A 23,882-nucleotide genomic window follows, 5' to 3' on the forward strand; every position below is an offset into this window, starting at 1 on the left:
ACTGGAAGACACCAGATTTAGAAAATGAATTAAATAAATTCATGTAGTATAGTGAGGCTAACTCAGCCTTGAGTTTAGAAAAGAGCATGTTCAAATACCAGTTGGAGCAAGCGACATGCATCATATAAATTACCATCATCTGGATGGATGGCATTAGTAACAGGATGCTAGATTACAAACATATTTTTTTTTTTGCTGATTCATGGTAAAATTTTATCATTTAATTTCATTCATCTAAATATATGATTTCCATTTGATTCTAGAGATTGAAAATAATCACTGGGATTTCAATGCATGCATTTTAAAATTTAAATTTAAAAGCATCTGTGAAACTTTCAATGTACAAAACTTCTCCGAGAAAGCTAAAAATATAAAACAGCGGGGACTGGTGTGGGCATCCTCTTTGCCCTTCATGGTATTGGACCTGGGTACTTGAGAGACCGCCTGCTGCCAATTACCTCCAACAGACCTATTAGATCCCACAGATTAGCCCTCCTCCGAATTCCATCTACTGGCCAATGCCGATTGGCTACCACCCGGAGGAGGGCCTTCTCTGTGGCTGCTCCGGCCCTCTGGAACGAGCTCCCCGCGGAGATTCGGACCCTCACCACCCTCCAGGCCTTCCGCAAAGCCCTTAAAACCTGGCTGTTCCGACAGGCCTGGGGCTGACGAGTTCCCGTCCCCGCTCGAATTGTGTGGTTGTTGATTGTTTTTAAATTGTTGTAGTTGTTTGTCTGTTGTTTTCCTCCTGTTTGTATCCCCCCCCCCTACTTTGGTTTGTGAGCCGCCCTGAGTCCCTCTGGGAATAGGGCGGCATAGAAATGCAATAAATCAAATCAAATCATTTGGAAAGGACCTATAATTCTTTTTATAAAATAGTAGCTGGGTTCAAATCCAATTCCTGAAAATGTAGAGGGATTTTGTTTCAACTGGAAATAAATGTTACAGTGAAAACTGAACTGAATGAAGAAAATGTAAAAAGAACAACAACAACAAAACATGGATTTGCATACAATCATCTAGTTCTTCATCTCTTGTGTTCTGTTTCAACATGTATACTAATATAGGTATGTGTTTTTGTGATTGTTGTGTACAAGAATCCTATGCAACTATCCCTTCCAAACTGAAAAACAGTTATTATTTATTTACCAGGAGTATAAGAAAGTAAGGGTTGAGATGGAGCTGTGTGAAAATTGTGAAATCAATACTGGATCCAATTCAAATAGTAATTTCATCTTGAATAGAAACCATACTTTGTGAGACATTTCTGCACAAGGCTATGGGATCTCACCAGTTATATGTGGAATTTGCCTTAAATCTTGTAAAAGAGATAAGGAGGAAGAGAAGAAAGTTCTCAGCAGTTGCTTCTTGTTATAAATTTCAATTATGTGCCCTTCTGGAACACTAAAGAATGTCTTCTCTCTCAATGAAGACGGCATTTTAGTTTCTATCAGTCATTTTAGGCTGAAGAGATCAAACAGAGCTGTTAATCTTGTAACATTAAAATCCTCTATTAACTGCAATTGGACTAAGAGAATTGGCTGAGCACGCCATCAAAAAGCACACTCTGTTTTAAAAAAAATATTTTGTTTGTTTTTCTTCATTGCTTTCGGCTTTCTACAATATGCAAAGCTATTTGTGAATCAGACAAACCAGATCGTGGCTCAGCATATATGATCCTGCAAAAGATTCAGCAATCTTAAGGATGTGTATTTGGAAGTAAATTATATATATATAAGTTATTATATGTTTTTCTCTTAAAAGTTTTTTATTAAATGAGCCTGAAAATATTTCAAAATAATGTTTTTTTTAAAAAAAGTGGATTTATTTTATATTAAAATAACAAGATTGTTCCTATGCTTAAGATTAGAAATGATTTAAATTGTTTAAAGTTAGTTCAGCAAGAAGAAGCTAAGGTCAATGTAGAGATGTCATTAATTTCTTTATTTCTTTTTTTCAATAGATTTGTTAAATAGATTTGTTAAAAATCCATACCGTGTACGGGTTCTGGGAAGTTGGGGGGGGAGGAGGAGGGGGGTTGGGGGGAGGGTGGAGGGAGGGAGGGGTATACATTAGGCTAGACAAGAATTTGGTGGTAAACTAGAATTATTTTGACACACAAAAAATTGTACTTCGATGTCTTACTGATTGAGGAATGATGAAATGTTTGTTTTAAAAGAAATAAAACTTTTGAACCCGAAAAATAATAATAATGATTGTTCTAACTAAGGATTTAGTATATCTATTCAGGTATTTCTTATACAATATGTTGGGCATATCTGAGGGATATCTCTCCCATTATGAACCTGCCTAACCACTTAGATCAGCAGGAGGGACCCCTTTGATACTATAAGTTCAGCCATTTGGAAGATGGGAAACAGGTCTTCCCTATACGACTCCCAGAATGCATTCTCTAGCGATGCACGACTCTCCTATTATTCAGGAAAACAGCAATGCTGCATTTCCTTTCCCAATTTTTTAAAGCTTTAAACTGATTGTAATTGTGGGCATTTGATTTTGATTTTAATTATATTGATTTTATTGTTGAATTTTTCATTTTTAACTTTTATGGTTGTAATCTTCCTTAACTGCTTCTATAAAGAAAAGTGTGGGGGTATATATTTTTAAATAGTAATATTTGTGTGAATGTATTTTGGGGGTGGCGTGTTTTCCTGAATCGGGAAAATGCTGGGTCAATCGTTCTTCAGACTAAAGAGTGGAATTCAATGAAAGTTAAGAGGAAGTGCCAAGTGTTCAACCTGTTTTCTACCCACTTTAAAGATGAACTTAGCAAAATACCCAAAGACAGCTTTTGTCCCGATTTCAGAGGGATAGTAAAGGGGTTTTAATCCACTCCGTGTGGATCACAACAGGTTTTAGGAGGAGCCAAGGTGGCGCAGTGGTTAGGGTGCAGTACTGCAGGCCACTTTAGCTGACCGTGATCTGCAGCTCAGCGGTTCAAATCTCACCGGCTCAAAGTCGACTCAGCCTTCCATCCTTCTGAGGTGGGTGAAATGAGGACCCGGACTGTGGGGACAAGTTGCTGACTCAATTTGCTAAAAAAATTTGTAAACCACTTAGAGAGGGCTGAAAGCCCTATGAAGCGGTATATAAGTCTAATAAATAGATAAATTTTAATTTTAATTCCACCTTTAAAACAAGTGTAATTATTTCCCAATTTCTTTCCTGTGTGTGTTAGAACCAGAATAAACGTCATGGCAATCCAGAACAGTATGAATTCTCAACAAAATGTATGGAAGAAACAATTTCAAGTGAAATTGAGAAATTTCATCTCAGCAAGTTCCATCATCCATCTTCAAAAACCATTCCTCCATTGCAGATAGTACTGAATCTTTCTATCTTTGTGTATATAATAATCTTGCTGCTAAATGGCATGACATTTTTAACTCCATCAATTCCCCCTTCCCCCAAAATACTAATAGTCTCAGTTGTAATTGATCTTTAAAATCCTGTAATTCTCTTTAATCAGAGAAAAACCAGTATCTATGTTTACTGCTGATTGGGAACTTTTGCATTAATAGAAAAAATTAAACCTATAGTTTATAGTTTTTGATTAGACAGTTTACAGAAAGAAGTGAGTTATGTTATAATGGTAGAGAAAACTGTAAGTTTATAATTGTACTGCCACTGCTGTAAAAAAGATTTGAAGCCACTTCCTTGCATCTTTATTCTTACTTTTCTATTTTTCCTTTATTTTTTCCTTTTTTGTACTTTTAGGTTTCTCGTTGATTTTTCTTTTCTTTTTGTATATTCATTTCAATTAATTTTTATCTTTTTAAAAAACCTTTAAAAGAATCCATACATTAAAATCTTTAAAAGTAATCCATACATTAAATTTTTATGTTCATGCTTAACAACTAAAATTTTGCCTGCTATAATGGAAAGTAATCAGAAATCTAAACTGGAGATTCTATTCTACAGGAATGTTAACAAAATCTCCAGGCAATACAATGTGAGCCTTCGAGTAGATAGCTGGATCAGTTTATCAGTGATAAAATGTGTCTCAGTCATTTAATTCTTCAGTAAAATATGTGATTTCAGATATCATTCGGGGGATTTACTACTGCAGAGGTGGGTTTCTGCCAGTTCGGTAGAACCAGTTCGTCAAATCTACCGAACTGGTTAGAAGAGGTTCCACCAGTGGACCTGGAAAGCAGGCCACACCTACAGAAGAGGTTCCCAAAATTTTTGAAACCTACCACTGACACAGAGAGAGAGAGAGAGAGAGAGAGAGAGAGAGAGAGAGAGAAAGGAAGAAAGAAAGAACGAACGAAAGAAAGAAAGAAAAAAAGAAAAAAGAAAGAAAAAGTGAGAGAGAGATGAAAGAAAAAAGGAAAAAGGGACAGAGACAAAAGGAAGGAAGGAGAGAGAGAGAAAACATATGGCCGGCAAGCCACTCCCACCAGGTCACATGGTCGGCAAGCCACTCCCACAAAGGAGGCCACACCCACAGAGTAGGTTCAAAAAAAATTTGAAACCCACCACTGTCCTGCTGTTAGTCTTCTACAGTCAACTGCATTATGCCTTGTGAATTAATATGTTGCTGAACAGTATCCATGAGTAGTGTTGAACAGATAAGCTAACAGTTTAGTTATGTACGTGGAATATATCTTTTGTATTTTTTCAAGTCATTTATACGGTAAAACTGCATTATGATAAAAAAGAACTACATATAGACATATAGAAAAGTTACATTGTGTGAGGTGCATTTTAAGTAACAACTAAAATTCCTATGATTGTTATCACAAACAGAAAAAGAACTCCAAAAACTATTATAGTCCTTGGGACACAGGACAGACTAGTGAGGAGAAGATATGTTTTGTGCCCAAGGCAATTGCAATCACTGCACATTATTTTCAAGGTTGCAAGCAATTTATAGATTGAAGAAACTGCCAGTTAATATGATAAAAAAAATTAAATGTCACTCTTACGATACAGTTTGTACGTTGGCTAAGGCTATTGTTGAAAATTAACGTTTTCATTCCTCAATCCTAAATAATGGAATAGAATGGAAATGAAGTAAGAACAGAATCAAGGGCTTTTATATATATTTTTTTAAGAAAGATAAATTATTCCTTAAAAGTATGTTTTCTGAAAAAGAATGTGAAATGAGATTGGAAGATAAACAATAATTGGTTCAGAAATGATTTCTTCTATAATTTGATAAAGTCATCTATGCCCTGTATCTGGACCAATGTTCAGATTGAAATACGAACCATAAACTGAATGGAAAATACAGCTTGTTGCAAAATACAACTTGTTGTATTCATGACTGTAGCAAGAAACTGGGGAAAAAAAACCTTGCAAATCACAGTCATGTGACTATTGGATGTTGCAACTAGTCATAATAGCAATAGCATAGCAATGGCAGTTAGACTTATATACCGCTTCATAGGGCTTCCAGCCCTCTCTAAGCGGTTTACAGAGTCAGCATATCGCCCCCAACAATCTGGGCCCTCATTTTGCCCACCTCGGAAGGATGGAAGGCTGAGTCAACCTTGAGCCGGTGAGATTTGAACTGCCGAACTGCAGCTAGCAGTCAGCTGAAGTAGCCTGCAGTGCTGCACTTTAACCACTGCGCCACCTCGGCAAGCAGGCTACCTGAACTACGGTCATGTAACCCTAGTGTATTTGTGGCAGGCATGCTTTATAGGGTGTAAAGTACTCATTCTAGTTCCATTGTAATTTTGAACAATTATCAAGTGATAGGTTGCAAGTTTAGGACTATCTGCATTTAGAATCAGCTAATTTTGTCATGAAACAGTAACAGATTGCTATTATTTAACATTAGTTTGATTCTTACTGTTAGGGTGAAGAGGCATTTGTAGATGAAGAGAATTTGACTGATATTTTACAGACCTATCTACAAAGCCTATATGAGGAATGAGAGTATAGAGATGTAAAAAATAAGAGATTTTGAGATTTGCATTAAATAAGAAGGCACTTATTCTAATCCTGAGTATTCAAAAAAAGTGGATTATAATAAAGCATCTGGAGAAAATTAGACATTTCTGTATGCCTGCATGCATATGTATTGTCCAATCTCTTATTAAAAACCTCCCAGGATGGAGCAGCTACAACTTCTAAAGGCAAGCCATTCCGCAGATTAACTGATCTGGGATTTTAGAAATAGGCTGAATTTGAATCCTCCATCAAATTCAAAACCATAGAAACCCTTTCTGAAGCGAGACACTTAGCCAAAAAGCAGATGAGACCACTACATATATGGGGAATAAAGTGGATTTTAGGCTAAAAGTTTGCCATTTGCCTTTGGTGTTGGAACTGTGGAAGGATAGGAGGCTGAGGATGAATCTTACCTTAGAGGGTAAGATATTCCAAAGGGTGGGTGTTGCAGCAGAGAAGGCTCTTCTTTTGGATCACAATAGTTGCACTTGTTTGACTGATGGGATCCGAAGTAGGCCCTCTCGCCAGAAGAACTACGGATTTATCCTAGTGGGATGAGGCGGTTCATCAGGTAGCCTGGACTTCAATGGTGGGATTCAAATAATTTACCAACCAGTTCTCTGCCCTAATGTCCAGCTGGGTAGACGGGGCTCAGTAGTCATGTGATCATGTGGGCGTGGCCAAGTCAATGTCACTCCGGTCAATGGGCGCTTCGCCTTAGTTGTTACAATGGTAATAAGGGTTAACTGGAGAGGCAGTTTCTGTGAGCAGGGCAATAAAGATCAGGCTAGAAACAACACTAGAATGTTTCCTTCCTGCCTTCCTTACAGGATTAGCCCTGTAAAGTGGGAAAAAACAAAAGGAGATTTTTTCCAACAATCGGTTCTCTGAACTACTTAGAAAGTTACCAACCGGTTCTCGTGAATAGGTGCGAACTGGCTGAATCCCACCACTGCTGGACTTATGCCATTAAGGGCTTTAGAGATCATAACCAACAGCTTGAACTGCGCTCGGAAGCAGACTAGGAACCAGTGAAATTGGTGGAGCAGAAGTCTAATATGGGCCATGTCAGTGCTACATTGCTTATGGAACATTTTTAAAAGCAGAGCTTTTTCCCAGGAAAATACTGAAAATGAATCTATGTCTAAAAAGCTGTAAGAGCAAACAAAAGATCAAGCTCTAGTCAGTCACAGCAGAAACCTGGCATCCTATTTAATCCCAGATGTCTCCAAGAAGCCTAAAAAACAGATCATGAAGGTATGAATGGGGTGAGCAGCTCTCTCCCTCTGGTTAAATTTGTTCGGTTCAAAAAACCCTCACACAATATAATGTCATCTTTATGCTTTATTTTTGTGTTTGCTTATGAGCTTAAGCTTTTTATCCTGTTTATATTGATGCAGAAGTTAAATGTTGCATATTCCTTTTGGCCCCAGGAGGCTGTAAGGGAAGCCTGTTAGGCCCAAAACGGGTTGTGTGGGGGTCATGTGGGCATGCGCAGGGGAGGGCGTGGCATTGAAGAGGGGTCATGGGGGCATTACATTATAGATGTGGGCACGCATGCATGCACACACACTTTCGGCATATGACAATAAAAAAGTTAGCCATCACTATGTTAGTGTGAATTGTGGGATTTTTAGTGTTAGCAAGGCTCAAGTCTTTAAAAAGCCATACTCAAGGATAGAAAATTCCCTCCCTCCCTCCCTCTCTGTATACACACACACACACACACACACACACACACACACACACACACACCACACTGATTTGTATGACTGAACCACAGAAACATTTTTTCTTTGAAATCAGCTTTCTTAATTAGATATATATATAGATATATATATAGCTGCCAGAAACCCTAACATTTTTCTCTGGATCCATAAATATGTACATCATGTCTGAAGGGCTGTTACTTAAGTAAGTGAAAAAAAAGTTACGTTAAGAACTCTAGTGAATTAACACTTTTTCACTTAACATTTTGTTTTCAGCATACTGGTGGAGAAAAATCTTAATTGTTTCTAAAAAAAAAAAGAGACATACCTTATAGGAATGTGGAGAAAGAGAAGAAAGAATCAAAAGCCACAGTCAAATCTGACCTGGAGCGCTGGGCAATCATTTTACTTCTTGGGGAAATCTACTACAACTTATTATTATACAGATACCATATATTAGTTTCTATGGTTTGTGGAAGCAAATAATTCTGCAAGCTCAAATTCCACAAAGTACCAAGAAGAGTTATTGGTACTTCGTAGAATGTCTAGAAAAGTTTAGAAATATTTCACTGTGACAGTAAAAAATACAATTACTGCATACCAAATCAGCTAGCTTAGGTCCTTCCTCAATATCAGCATTTTTGCAAAATAAGAAATATGAACTGCTTTGAATTCCATCTTGGAGATGCAGTAAAACTATCAGGAACATTTTTTTAAAAAAAATATGACAGGATGTGTGTATTTCCAATGATCATTTGAATTGAAATGATAAAAGCTTTTGCAATATATCTATGTGGCCTGTTATAACCGCAGTGCGTATAGGTAAATTAATTAAGAGCTTCATCAACTTAATGAAGATACTTATTTACGAAGCATCTCCAAAGCTAGAGATACTAAAAGTATAAAACCTATCACCACAATTTATCAATAGCAATCTTAGACTTGTATATTGTTTTATAGTGCTTTAAGCCGTTTTAAAGAGTCACCATATTGGCTCCCAACAATCTGGGCCCTCATACGGGCTGAGTCAACCTTGAGCCTGGTGGAATTTGAACTGCCAAATTGCAGGCAGCTGGTAGTCAGCAGAAGTGGCCTGCAGTACTGCACTCCAACCACTGCGCCACCGAGACTCATAAGCTCATAATAAAGATAAGAGTAGGTGTATTTACCATATCTATGTATTTTAAGAAACACAATTTCCATTTTTATCTTCCAGCAAAAATCATTGTTCAAAGTGGCTGACAAAAGATGTGGTTTATATAAAAAGCATTATGCATTGGCAATCAATAGCAAAGGTTAAAAAAAAAAAACCTGAATCAGAGGGGACAATAAAATTAAAGAACTGCCAGGTAAGATCTTCATTTGAAATTTGAAAATGACTTCGCTTATCTGTAGAACACAGATGAATTATAAGCTGACTTTGGGATCTCCTATGTGCTTTCAGAGAAATCCAATTTTCTTTCTGTGAAGTAACTATCCTAAACAACATATGTATATTTTGGTGATTCAGACCCTACTGCTTTGTAATTAGGCTCTTGAGCAAGTTATTCCTCTCTTATTATCACTTCTGTTTTCAGTGAAATGTATTGTGACTGACTATGCCATTAAAAGACAGCCATTCTATGAAGTGGCATGTTCTTTGTTGCAGTGGTTTTATGATAATACCAGGGGTGGGTTTCTTGCCCCGTTCCAACCGGTTCGGTTGGAACGGGGCCGGCGGCGTCCTCATGCACGCGCGCAGTGCACGCATGAGTACTAGCGTCTGTGCGATGCTCCAGCTGCTCCTGGAGGATCGCGCAGGCGCTGTATGCGTCCTGCGCATGCGTGGAAGCACAGAACTCATCAAAACTGGGTAAGGAGCGCGGGTGGGTGGGTGGGCCCTTCGCCGTTCCCAGAAGTTACTTACTTCCGGGTTCGCCAACCAACCGGTTCGCGGGGACCGCTGCGAACCGGTTGAAACCCACCCCTGGATAATACCCATAGTTATTTCTCAAAATGCAGAATGTCTATATCTAGAATCGTTAGGAAATGCTTGGGCCATGTTCTACATATTTTTCAAATGGGGATCTTTATTTTGCCAATATATTCTCAAGCTTTCTATATAATCTTAGAATGCAGCATTGTTTTTTTTCAAAATAAGCAGACAAATAAAATATGACTATTAAAAATTTGCTACAGTTTTGCTGCTCCATATTAGTGACCCTAAGAATGGGTTTGAAACTGCTCTTCTGAAAGGGATAAAAGTAGAAAAGAAACACAAAGAAACCTGATGTAATGACAGCTTAAGCCACAATTGAAACAACTAAATATGTAGAATAATAATTCAGAATTACAATATACTTCTTTAATGCTTTAGTGGGGAGCACGATATGGCACAGCAAATACTAATCATATGCAGCACCCAATAAGTTTGTATTCTGAAATTCGTGTATTGGGCATTTCTGGATGTTGGGATGATGTAAATCTCACATGTCGATGTGCAAACTAATCATGAAAATGAAGCAACTTTTATACAGCTCTAATTTTCAGAGTTTTGTATAGCTGGATTTTAAAACCCCCACAGAATTTCAGAGTTATATAAACTTAAAAAAACACCAATCCAATTGAACAAGTAATATAACAATATTTATATTGGGGGGGGGGGGAAACAAAAGCATCATAGCACCAGCATTCAGCATTCGTCCAAAAGCACAGTGAACTAAAGGTGTACTTTTGAAAGGCCAAAAGCAGTGGTGGGATTCAGCCAGCTCGCACCTATTCGGGAGAACCGGTTGCTAACTTTCTAAGCAGTTCGAAGAACCGGTTGTTGGAAGAAATCTCATTTTGTTTCCCCCCCCAACTTTACAGGGCTAATCCTGTAAGGAAGGCAGGAAGGAAACATTCTGGTGTTGTTTCTAGCCTGATCTTTATTGCCCTGCTTACAGAAACTGCCTCTCCGGTTAACCCTTATTACATTGTAACAGCTAAGGCGAAGCGCCCATCGACGTGAGTGACGTTGAGTTGGCCACGCCCACCTAGTCACATGATCACCGAGCCCTACCTACCCAGCTGGTCATTAAGGCAGCGAACCGGTTGTTAAATTATTTGAATCCCGCCACTGGCCAAAAGGGTGTACTTTTACATTTACTTCTGGAAGGAGAGAGTTCTATGAAGTAGGGCCTCCACTTTCTCCACAGCCCTTGCAACCTCAGCAAATGTTTTGTTTATTTGTCAGCTTGAGTTTATTACTTACACTGTGCCAAATTAGAAGCACGCTCTTTAATATGTAAGTAAACTTAGTTCATGCGTGTCAAACATTCCGAGTCAAAATAATGTTCAATAACCTTAACATTAATTAATATAAATGAGTTTGGTTGTTTCTCCAATCATACCTGACCATAGTTTTGTAGAGAAGCTCTGGCTTGACAGCTACGGGCTGGGAGCTGGGATGCGGTTCCTTCTCCAAGGGCTAGGGTCTGGTTGCTATGGTAGCTTGATGGATATTGGAAAGATCCTTCCGATTTGGAATTGAGCTGAAGTGCACTCTGGGATAGAAGGCTGGGCCCTGTATTGAAAATAATGTCAAGTATCAGTGAAAGGGAAAGTATTTCTCACAAAAACAACTGGAATGATCAATGACCTTTTTTTTTCTGATTTATGTATAACGTAATGTCAGAAATAATATTATACTTCGGCACGTTTAATTTAAACATTTTCGTTTTATTACTTTCCAAAAGATAAGGGAATACTTGGGAGCTTAAAAATGTTGTTCTACTAAATCTAATTGGCAAAAATAAACAACTAGTGGAGAAATGAAATAGTTGCAAGGCAAAATCAAATAGGAAAAGAAATATATTATGTTATGTTATGTTTATTATACTTGTATGCCGCCCTATTCCCGAGGGACTCAGGGCGGCTAACAAACAAGTGGGGAAGGGGGAGATACAAAAAACAAACAAGACAAAAACAAGATACAAAAAACAGATTAAAAGCTACACAACAATCACAACAATTCAAGTGGGGCCAGGAACTCATCAGCCCCAGGCCTGCCAGAACAGCCAGGTCTTGACGGCTTTGGGGAAAGCCTGAAGGGTGGTGAGGGTCCGAATCTCCACAGGGAGATCGTTCCAGAGGGCCGGAGCAGCCACAGAGAAGGCCCTCCCCCGGGGGGTCGACAGTCAACACTGGCTAGTTGATGGAATCCGGAGGAGGCCTAATCTGTGGCATCGAATAGGTCTGTTGGAGGTAATTGGCAGAAGGCGGTCTCTCAAGTACCCAGGTCCGATACCATGTAGGGCTTTAAAAGTAACAACTAGCACCTTGAAGCGTGTCCGGAGTCCAACAGGCAGCCAGTGCAGCTCGCGGAGGATAGGTGTAATGTGGGTGTAGCGAGGTGCACCCACAATTGCTCGCGCGGCTGCATTCTGGACAAGCTGAAGTCTCCGAATGCTCTTCAAGGGCTGCCCCATGTAGAGCGCATTACAGTACTAAAATAGTGTTGTATTATTCCTCCCACCTCTCTTTCCAAGGAAAGTAAGTTTTGGAGGAAGAAATCCTACTTTCTGTCATACTGGAATACCAATCTGATCCCACACAAATACTATTTTTTGCGGTGAAGCTCCATCTGCGGGATGCAGGCAGCAAACGAAACCTCTAGTCCACTGAAAAATCACTCTCCATGAAACCAGTCCCTGGTGAGCAAAGGACTGGGGGCCACTGGCCTAAGCAGCATTTTGATAAGAGGCAACTCAGTCTGTAGGCATAGAAAAAGCTTACAAAGGGACCCTTCCTAGTCTTCCAGAAACTCCAAAAAGAGAGGATGGGGCGGAAGTATTTTCAGTTTTGCATTCTATTTATTGCAAACTTATAGCAATAGCAATAGCAGTTAGACTTATATACCGCTTCATAGGGCTTTCAGCCCTCTCTAAGCGGTTTACAGAGTCAGCATATCACCCCCACAGTCTGGGTCCTCATTTTACCCACCTCGGAAGGATGGAAGGCTGAGTCAACCTTGAGCCGGTGAGATTAGAACCGCTGAACTGCAGATAGCAGTCTGCTGAAGTGGCCTGCAGTGCTGCATTTAACCACTGCGCCATTAGACAGTGCTGATATTCCTGGTTGTGTTTCTTATCTGGACTATCTTGAACAGCTAACAAATATGGAGGGGGAAAATTCAGAATTTAAAACTTTAGTTATTACATTCAGCTTTAGTTTGATTTGGGTAAATATCTGATAAGGGTTCCACCACAAAACCGCGAAGCCCTTATCCGCGCCGACATAAGTGCGGAGGGCAAATCCGCGCCGTCCGAAGCGCTAAGGAAAAAGGCGACCTTACCGCGATGACATGACCGCGGAGGGCAAATATGTGCCTTCAGAAGCACTCAGCACCCTAAACCTAACCCTAAACCTAATCCTAAACCTAACCCTAACCTAACCCTAAACCTAACCCTAAAGCAAACCCCTAAACCTAATCCTAACCCTTACCTTAATTTAAATCGGCTTTCTGCCGCTGCGCTGTTTTAAAGCGCCCTTCTGTCGCCGCGCTGCTGTCGCGGCGGTGATGACGTCGCGGTGATGACGCCGCGGCTTTAGCGACGCGGTTTTATCACCGCTATTTTGACGAGCGCGGTTTTGTCGTGCCACGTCTGATAAGAAGCTTGTGATGTATTGTTTCATTTACAGAAATGAGTACATGTCAGAAGGGGAATTCTGAGAAAATACTATAGATAAGTAGAAAAACACATGCAGGTACATGCATGGGGGCATACTGTAATTTTTTAAATTGTAAATTAATTAAATTTACTACAGCAAGTGGAAATACCTAGTAATCTTAGCTTAATCTGATAAAAAGATGCAAACTTTTGGACCTTATTAACCAGGGAAAGGGAGATCCACCCGGAAATCCTATAGCAGTAAAACTAGATTAGAAAATTAAAACAAACGAGCAAAAACAAACGCTTCAGAAGATCCCAATGGCAAGCCATCAGTATACCATCAATCAAGACTTGTAATTACATAGATTTGCAATTTTTATAGTCAGTCGGAGCCATGCTCTACCAGACACAGTTTTTTTATTAAATCTATAGCTGAATAAAAACATTATTGATAAAAACATCTTTATTTTATATAACTATGTATTTGTGCCATAATAGCATGCTTTAGGGATTCTTTCCCGATGAGAGGACATGTTATGCCCAATTAATGGGTGCATCTTTTAGCCAATTGAATGCTAATCAAACAGGATAATAGGTTAAGAGCAGCATCAGGATCATGCGAGATTGAGGAGGTCCTTTTGGAGGTCCAGTTAAATGACTCCCCCTTCCTCCAATTACATTTATGGCAATTTCATGATATTTTTAATTAAATGCATTGCTTTTGCTTTCAAGTTGTTTCAAAGATGAAATCAATGTTGAAACCATTGTAGAAATAACCCTGTAACTATGACAATGATGGAAATTTTGAAGAGAGAGTACTGGATGTAATAACCCCAATAATGACCTAGAACTCTCTGATGTAGATTTCTGCCCTAACCATTAGAAAATATTTTGCCGATGGGATTTCCAAATTGAAAAGCAGCTATAATATCTATCTGCACAGATTACTATTATGCCCCCAATCCCAAAACCCGATAAACCTCTTTGGAAAGTTTGTTGTCCAAACAAGTGCCATAATCCAAAAGAGTATCTCTCTAACAAATAAAAAAAATGGTTAGTTTACATAAATGCTAACCAATATTATTATTATTTTATTAACTTCCTCCTGTTTATTTTGTTTGAAAACATTTTTACAATTATTGGTCATATTTTAGGTATAAGATGATGTTTACTACCCAATAATGAATGTACAGATTTATTAAAACCAAAGCTTGAATATTATTATCCATTGAATGCATTTCTCAATTATATATATTTCTCAATCAAGTATAGAAATGTGTTGTGGCCCAGCAGGAGCCGTTGGAGCTGCCACCAGACTCTGACAGCGAGGGGCCCTATGAGTCGGCTCTGGAGGATGTGGAGGACCTTGGACAGGGTTCCGACTCCGAGCAGGGCCAGGGGGGGGGTTGGTTGGCCCCCAGGAGGCACCTGAGCCTTGGACCAGTGGGGAGGAGACAAGGGAGAGTGAGCCGGAAGCCAGTAGTGAGTTGTTCCTGGATGCACACCATCAAAGAGCTAATAGGCGTCAGGAACAATCACGCAAGTACAGGAGGTGATTGCACTCAGCTGGTGATCATTAGGCTCCTCTCCAGACTATAAAAAGCCCCTCTTTGCAGAAGTCAACACAGAATCGAATGTCAGCAAACTTTGTATGAGCTTGGCAGGTTGGATTGCTGCCAAGCCTTATCTGTGTTTATTGCTGCCCAAGCTTGTCTGTGCCGGGTTGCTGTCAAGGACCTGTTTGTCTGTTAGTTAAATGCCGTAATTTATCTCTGGCTTGGAGTGTGCTTTGGTGTGGAACGAGGGGGGGTCAGAACAGAAATGGTAATGGGAGAAATAGCAGATAAAAAGCAGTAAACAAAATGGTAAACTATAGAATGAGAAACTCTTACATTTTCCACATGCACACACTTCATTTAACTGACATGCACGGGGCCAATACTTCTCTTCATCTTCTATTTTATAATCCTGAAATGTTGATTCTGATCAGTTGGTTCTCATCAATGTTGTCATGTAATATTGTTACAATTTTAGGGAAAAAAAATTGGAGAGGGGTCAGCTGTTCTTGGACAGTTCTTGATTATGGAATTTCATGTCCTGAATCTTGATGTTTTTATTCAACTGTAATACTTTGAACTTCTTCTGGTTTTTGGCATATCATTGCCTTAATCCACTATATTATGCTGGTGTATTTCCATGCACCTGTGTGTTCAGATGGGCTGTACTATATATACGTCATTAGACTTAGTATTCATCATATAGCTCATTAAGCTCGGTACCAATCATGATCACTAGAAAAGGTCATTTGTTGGGGAAGCTTGCCAAGAAGTTACATTTTGTGTTTTGTTTTTTTCATTCAGATTGCCTTTGATTTTTGTACCCTTCCAAAACATTGACTGGAAAAATTGTGCTTTGAAGGGAATGTACACTTTTCAAAGAAATAAACACATATTCTCTTTTCCTTGAGCTAAATTTTTTGTCCTTTTTTCTTCCTTTCTTTTAAGTTAGCTTTTTTTCAGATGGTAATTATAATGTAATGTCAGGTTATTTACAAGATACTATATAATTACCAGATAAATACATGATTAATTCAGTTCCCTAAATTGCACTCTCTCATGTAGTAATTACTTTTAGATCTAGTAAGCATAATTACACAATACTTTGCTAATGCTTACATATATCTGAGCACTCTAAGTTATTTGCTTGACTGTTACATGATACCTCTTTATAGTTTTTTTCTCTCTTTACATGTTGCATATGCTTCTCTTTATAGGTTTTTTTTCCCTATAGATGCTCATATACGGTATAAAATGGCAAAGGGACAGGATAGAACAGGAAAAATGGAAACAGACACATACATAAACAGCCTCAATAAATCTGTCTTTGAACACAAGCTATTTCTGAGAGTATCCTAAAGATTTGGCTACACTGAAGTAGGTTAGGTTGTAGGTTAAGTTTATTTATAGGCCGCCCTTTTCCCTGAGGGGACTCAGGGCGGCTTACAACTTATATAGGAAGGGGAAACATACAATGACATATAGGACAATATATAATTAAAAGAGTAAAGCAACATTCATTCAACATTCGGGCGGGGATGGATTATAATCTTTAACCCCAGGCCTGACGGGATAGCCAGGTCTTGAGGGCTGTGCGAAAGGTCTGGAGGGTGGTGAGGATACGAATCTCCACGGGGAGATCGTTCCAAAGGGTCAGAGCTGCTACTGAAAAGGCTCTCCTCCGCGTAGTTGCCAGTCGACACTGACTGGCAGATGGAACTCGGAGGAGGCCCAATCTATGCGATCTAATGGGTCGTGAGGAGGTAATTGGCAGGAGGCGGTCTCTCAAGTACCTTGATCCACTACCATGAAGGGCTTTGTAGGTGGTAAGTAGCACCTTGAAGCGCACCCGGAGATCAACAGGTAGCCAGCGCAGCTCGCGGAGGATAGGTGTTATGTGGGCGAACCGAGGTGCACCCACAATCATTCGTGCGGCCGCATTCTGGACTAGCTGAAGTCGCCGGATGCTCTTCAAGGGCAGCCCCATGTAGAGCACATTGCAGTATTCCAGCCTAGAGGTGCTGAAGTGCTATACAGATGACAATAATGATGATTTCATTTCTATGCCTCTCAATTCTCATAGGTCCTGAGCGGCCTATGCAACAAATATAAGATTAAACCCTAACAAAACAATATATCCATTAGTCCCCAATCTAATGCCCTACCTTCCAGAAGCTGAACAATTTCCAATTGCCCACAAACCCTCTCCTTTAAGAACTATGTTTTACTATGTTTCAGAAGTTGTTCCACAGGAAGGGGTCATCGCCTAAGCCTTGATAGTGGGCTTGGTGGAAATAATCTGCAAAGGCATCCCTTTTTTTGCAAGCACACTCTCTTGATCATATCAGGCAGCCATATTTGATCCTGGATTGGAGATATCCAGGCTATGAAACATACACTTGAAAGATGAAAAACAAAAAACTTGAATTGCACCCAGAAACTAAATAACGGCCAATACAGCTGCTGTTGTAGTAGTGGTGTAGTATGAACATAGTGTAGTATATTCTTATAATTAACCTGGGCTGCCACAAGCTGAAGCAAGCAGGAATTATACTGAGGAGCCGAGGTGGGGCAGTGGTTAGGGTGCAGTACTGCAGGCCACTTTAGCTGACTGTGATCTGCAGTTCAGCGGTTCAAATCTCACTGGCTCAAGGTCGACTGAGCCTTCCATCCTTCCGAGGTGGGTGAAATGAGGACCCAGACTCTGGGGGCAAGTTGCTGACTCAATTTGCTAAAAAAATTGTAAACCGTTTAGAGAGGGCTGAAAGCCCTATGAAGCGGTATATAAGTCTAATAAATAAATAAATAAATAAATAAATAAATAAATAAATAAGGTAAACTTGCACAGCTCTCCCAGGAGATTTTTGTCTTCAAGGGTAGCACCATGTACACAATGTTAAAATAATCCATGTGGAAGATAACCAGAACATAAGTGAGTGCTCAGCAAGTAGCTGCTCAGTAGGTGGAAGTTGGTGTATACGAGAGGTGGGTTCCTACCAGTTGGCACCTATTCGGTAGAACCGGTTCGTCAAATCTACCGAACCGGTTAGAAGAGGTTCCACCAGTGGACCCGGAAAGCAGGCCACACCTACAGAAGAGGTTCCAAATTTTTTTGAAACCCACCACTGGTCCTTGGATATGATTATTCCACACTATCATGCTCATATTCGTAAAACTCAGTGCCTCTGTGAAAGGTAAGGATGACTACTGCGTTTGTGGTGCAATCAGAATATTGCGTGTGTTGAAGTTGTTTTAACGCAAACCAAAGATGCCTTTTAAAAAAACAAGTTTACATCATATTCTTATGCATGCCAGTGCTGTGTGTGAGGTAATTTAAGGTGGTTCTGACAAGTGTCATCAGCATCTTCATATCCGGTCACATGGGCGGCAAGCCACTCCCATCCGGTCACATGGGCGGCAAGCCACTCCCACAAAGGAGGCCACACCCACATAGTAGGTTCGAACAATTTTTGAAACCCACCACAGGTGTATAAGATGAATCTGTGTGAAGGAGACTCCCCCCCCCCACATTGCAAACCAGCTTTGTCCAGGGGGAGGGCTATCCCAGCAAGAGTCAGAAAGGACACCTTATCAAATCTGTGAAGACCAAAAACTCAAGTCACTCCTTGCTAGGATTCAGTCCCATCTAACCTTTACAGCCTTCAGATGCTAGTCCAATATTGTGATGATATTATGTGCCATCTGTTGCAGCTGAAAATGTATCACTGGATGACCCTCCCTTAATGATGTCAATTAGAATTTGAAGAGGAAGGATAATGCTGAAGCACTCCACAGTGTAGAGGTCCAAGGATCAAAATGTGGAATTGAAAAACTATTTCCAAATTCTCTTGGGGAAAATCTCACAGGGAAAAATCAGAGGATCATCGGAAATTTCAATCAAAATGATATTTTAATCAATGCTTTTGTATTAATGCAATCAATCAAGCAATAAAATAATGCAATTTATTTATTTATATTTATTTATTTCTTAGACTTATATACCGCTTCATAGGGCTTTCAGCCCTCTCTAAGCGGTTTACAATTTTTTTAGCAAATTGAGTCAGCAACTTGCCCCCACAGTCCGGGTCCTCATTTCACCCACCTCGGAAGGATGGAAGGCTGAGTCGACCCTGAGCCGGTGAGATTTGAACCGCTGAGCTGCAGATCACAGTCAGCTAAAGTGGCCTGCAGTGCTGCACTCTAACCACTGCTCCACCTCGGCTCATTATTATTATTATATGGCTATTGTTATGTTTCTTGTGTTAGGTTTTTCATGAGCATTTTAATTTTTCTTAAGGCAAAATGGTTAATATAAAATACAAACAAATAGTATCTGACATATAAATATCAATATTAATGTAGTAGCATTAGCATTGTTAATTACATTACAATTAACACTTGTATATGCCAGCTTTAACATAGTATGGCATATTGTTAAACCTTATAATTAATTTCTTTTTATCTTTCTATCCAATCAACCTTCAGGGTTCCTTTTCTTGAAATCAAACAGATTACTCTCAGTGGGATTAAAATATTTCTCACTTGGTTTCAACATGCTGTCAAGATCAGCAGAATAAGGTTGCCTTGCTAAATTATAAGAAACTCTCACCTATTAACAAACTGCCAGTTTAGGATGGCAGATTTATTCTTATTTTACTTGTTCAACCATCTGATAGGTAGATATTTTTTTTTAAATGGAAACTCTCACCGATTAACAAACTGCCAGTTTAGGATGGCGTATTTATTCTTATTTTACTTGTTCAACTATCCGATAGGTAGATATATTTTTTTAAATGGAGAATTTGATTGAATTGGTTTTTATGCACCTAATAAAGTAGCTTCAAGTCCTTTCTCATGTACCTTTAATCATGCTTTAAGAGGAAGTGACAGGTGGAAGAAACAGATCTGAAAAATCAAGAACCAAATATTTTCGTAAGCAAATGCCTGCTTGTTTTGCCAATTCTACAAAAAAAGGGTCTTATTTTTTATTGGGGAGTTGTAGAAAGCAGACTGTTAACAAAGTGAAAATAGCTTAATGATGTTTCAGACTGCATAAATGGAGATTCTCATATTATTATAAACACCTGGCATATTTGATGTTTATAACTATAGCAGCAGAGAAATGCGTATCTCCAGTATGTATTTTAAAGGCACAGTTTGAAAGAGATGGGCAACAGAAACTGTTTCTTGTATCCTACAATTCCATGGAACAGTCCCCCATATGTATGCAGTTATCACATAAAGCTGTATTTATCCATAGGTTTTTTCAGTTTCAATAATTACACCCCTTTTAGGCGGCCTGCACTGGTTGCCAGTTGTCTTCCAAGTGCAATTCAAGGTACTAATTATGACCTTATGGCTTAGACCCAGAATACCTGCGAGACCACCTACTGCCACCGGTAGCCTCCCACCGCCCAGTGCGATCCCACAGAGTTAGCCTCCTCAGGGTGCCATCGGCCAGACAGTGTCGGCTAGCGACCCCCAGGGGGAGAGCCTTCTCTGTGAGAGCACCTTCCCTCTGGAATGAGCTGCCCCCGGAGCTTCGTATACTCCCTGACCTCCGGTTCTTCCAACGCGCCCTAAAAAGTTGGCTTTTCCAGCAAGCCAGCCTGGCCTGAACAAAATAAAATAAATGATTGATTATTGTTAATTTTAATTGATTTTTTTAATGTTGTTAATCTTAATTGGGTTTGTTTTTTGGATACTCTATCTAATTTTTTTTTAACTTTTGTAATATGTGTTTTTTTTTAATGTTGTACGCCGCCCTGAGTCCTTGGGAGAAGGGCGGCATATAAATCCAATAAACCAAACCAAACCAAGTAAATGCAAACACACACACAAAACATTATATGTACACACACAATACATAAAATTGGCTCTGTTGGATTACATGTTTTAACAGTATGTCCTCCTCAACTAAAACTAGGAGACGTATTGGTTCTAGTACTGCTGATGCAAAGCCATCATAACTAATAACCTATAGTCTTATTCATCATAAATATATCTACTTTCAAAAATGAAATACCAACCACCATTAAAAATTAATATATCTAAGATAGATATAGCCAAATTAGTTATGAAGCTATTCTGAACAACAAAACATACTCTTGTCACTTGGTTACTATTTCATTTCATTTCATTTTTTGTTTGGTTTGGTTATTTTTTTAATTGAAAAACATGCTTATCCCAAACATGTTTAAACTCAATTACTGATGACTGACCCACTCCCTCCACTGGGAAGTTGATTCCAAGCTTCCCCTGAAACAATATTTTTAAACTGTATGTACCTCTGTAGTTTGTTCAATGTTCAATGTTTATTACACTTGTATGCTGCCCTATTCCCGATATTAACACTTGTATGCCGCCCTATTCTCGATATTAAGTACCATATTAACCAGTGGTGGGATTCAGCCAGTTCGCACCTATTCGGAAGAACCGGTTGTTAACTTTCTAAGCAGTTCAGAGAACCGGTTGTTGGAAGAAATCTTATTTTGTTTTTTTCCACTTTACAGGGCTAATTCTGTAAGGAAGGCAGGAAGGAAACATTCTGGTGTTGTTTCTAGCCTAATCTTTATTGCCCTGCTTACAGAAACTGCCTCTCCAGTTAACCCTTATTACCATTGTAACAACTAAGGCGAAGCACCCATCGATGTGAGTGATGTTGAGTTGGCCACACTCATCCAATCACATGACCACTGAGCCCCGCCTACCCAGCTGGTCATTAGGGCAGAGAACCGGTTGTTAAATTATTTGAATCCCACTCCTGATATTAACTAACATTGGATAGCAAGTGCAAATGGGGAAATAGTAAAAGTTCATCTCATATGATTGTCACCTCTCCCGCTGTAAATGTCTAATATAAGTAAATTAATAGCCACCCTACTTATTTATATAGCTAATCATCAGAACTACTGAAATTTTCTTGGATCTTCACTGATCTAAGTTAATATTCAAATATTTTGTTGAATTAGCCACATTTTAAGACCAAAAGAAACATACTCCATGTTCTTTTGAGACCTTCTTTCCACATTCAATCATTTTTAATCAGCAAATTCAGAAATTACCATTATTTTTTAATCCAATTTCAACAAAAAGTCCATAAAGTTTCCAGTCGTCTTGTTTAAAAAAAGTACTTGTTGTATCCCTAGTCATCCCAATAGACAGTAGTTATAATCATTATTTCCAATTTATCTCTTTGGGATGGTGTCCTTTTCTGTTTAAGTTTATCAATCAACAAAGTGTGTTCTTTTCTCTCCTGGCCTCTTATCTTCTTCTTGACAAAGTGTGCAATATTTATCCACTTTTGAATCCAACATTTTCTTCATCTTATTCCAAAAAATTGTTAAGACTTTAAGAACTCCAGGTAGTTCTTTTTTTCCATCTCTTGTCTCAGTTCCCAAAATTTCTATTTTTCAAATATATTTAATTCAAAAGAACTTTAAAATAAGCAATTTCCCAAATTTGACTGAATGCCTTTGTTTAAAATTTTCATAGTTGAAAATCTTGGTAAGCTTTTTGCTTTCAATTATTTTAAAATCCTTATAGCTGTTCCTTTGCATTTCACTTTGGTCACACTCCAGATAAAGTTCTCTGCAGGTTACTGATTGCAATGAAAATGTGTTTTAGAAAATAGAGTTTGGGTGAACCAGTGTCTTTTAGCAAGCTCCGCTTGAAGCTGTGAGCCTGTTATTTCTTCCAAGTCTCCTGATGCTCTTACCTATGGGTCACCAACAGGTTCCCTCTGGATCCTGTGGGTTTACTCACAAGGAGCCTATGTTAGTGATCTCTTGGCCTCTCTTTATCCAGAGAACCTCTGCTAAAATAAGTCACCACTTGGTCAGCAGTTTTCACTTCAAATCATTTCTGCTGTTTGGGTACATAGAAGTCAGGGGTGAAATCCTCCCAGTTTGGCCTGGTTCGGCCAAACTAGCAGAGACGATTGGCATCAGTTCTCCGAACCGGTGGCAAAAATCCCTGGTGGCCCCGCCCACCTGGTCACCCTGTGGCCGCTCATCTCTTCTGGCCGCTCGCTCTGCCCTTCCGGCCGATCGACCCACCCACCCAATCCGAACGTTTCTCCCTCCATTCACAGCAGGGCTGCAGCAGCCTGTCCCTTTAAGGTAGACCCATGAAGGGAGGGGGCTAAGGGGGGCCATAATGGGAGCAGCAGCTCCACTGACGGAGGGAGAAACTTTAGGATTGTCTCTGCTGCATTTAACGTTGAATTCAGAGACAATCTGAACGTTTCTCCCTCTGTACACAGCGTTGAACTCTGCTTCCTTTATGGCCCCCCTCCCTCCCTGAGTCTACCTTAAAGGGACAGGCTGCAGCAGCTCCACTGTGAATGGAGGGAGAAATGTTCGGATTGTCTCTGCTGCATGTAAAATTGAATTCTGTGGCAGAGACAATCCGAACGTTTTCCCCTCCATTCACAGCAGAGCTGCTGCAGCCTGTCCCTTTAAGGTACTTCAACCCCTGGGAGGGAGGAGCCCCGGGGGACCATAAAGGGAGCAGCAGCTCTGCTGTGAATTGACTCATTCACATTTTTTTTTCCTACCGGGTTCTGTGGGCGTGGCTTGGTGCTGGTGAGGGCATGTGACTGAGTGGGCGTGGCCATGAGTGACATCTAGTTGGCCATGCCCACTCAGTCACAGGACCCCACCACCAAGCCCCACCCACAGAAACGATAGTAAAAGTTTTTGAATTATTTATTAAATTTATTATTTATTAAATTTATAGGCCGCCCAATGCCAGAGGACTCTGATAGAAGTTCACCATTTTTCTCCACCTGGAAATCCAGTGGAGTAGCATTTCAACTGAATGAGATTCAAGCACCTGATAAAAATTCCAATCACAGTTAACTAATCCACATAAGAGCCGAGGTGGCGCAGTGGTTAGAGTGTAGTACTGCAGGCTACTTCAGCTCACTGCTAGTTCGGCAGTTCAAATCTCACCGGCTCAGGGTTGACTCAGCCTTCCATCCTTCCGAGGTGGGTAAAATGAGGACCCGGATTGTTGTTGGGGGCAATATGCTGACTCTGTAAACCGCTTAGAGAGGG

At 39.7% G+C, this 23,882-nt stretch overlaps 1 protein-coding gene across 10 annotated transcripts in view; it reads right to left on the bottom strand.

Moving 5' to 3' along the window:
• CTNND2 (catenin delta 2) overlaps positions 1–23,882 on the bottom strand; it is a 468,899-nt gene that overhangs the window by 258,304 nt on the left and 186,713 nt on the right. For all 10 annotated transcript variants that reach the window (XR_015697560.1, XM_087721965.1, XM_087721966.1 and 7 more), the window contains exon 6: positions 11,006–11,178. Coding sequence is in view for 9 of the 10 variants with exons in the window: in XM_087721965.1 (XP_087578091.1) it covers positions 11,006–11,178 (173 nt within the window). In the remaining variant the exon portion in view is untranslated. The remainder of the gene's footprint in view (positions 1–11,005; positions 11,179–23,882) is intronic.

This window comes from Thamnophis sirtalis, unplaced genomic scaffold, assembly GCF_051295495.1.
Source record: "Thamnophis sirtalis isolate CommonGarterSnake01/CBP01778 unplaced genomic scaffold, rThaSir2_p1.2 scaffold_8, whole genome shotgun sequence".
Lineage (NCBI taxonomy): Eukaryota > Metazoa > Chordata > Lepidosauria > Squamata > Natricidae > Thamnophis > Thamnophis sirtalis.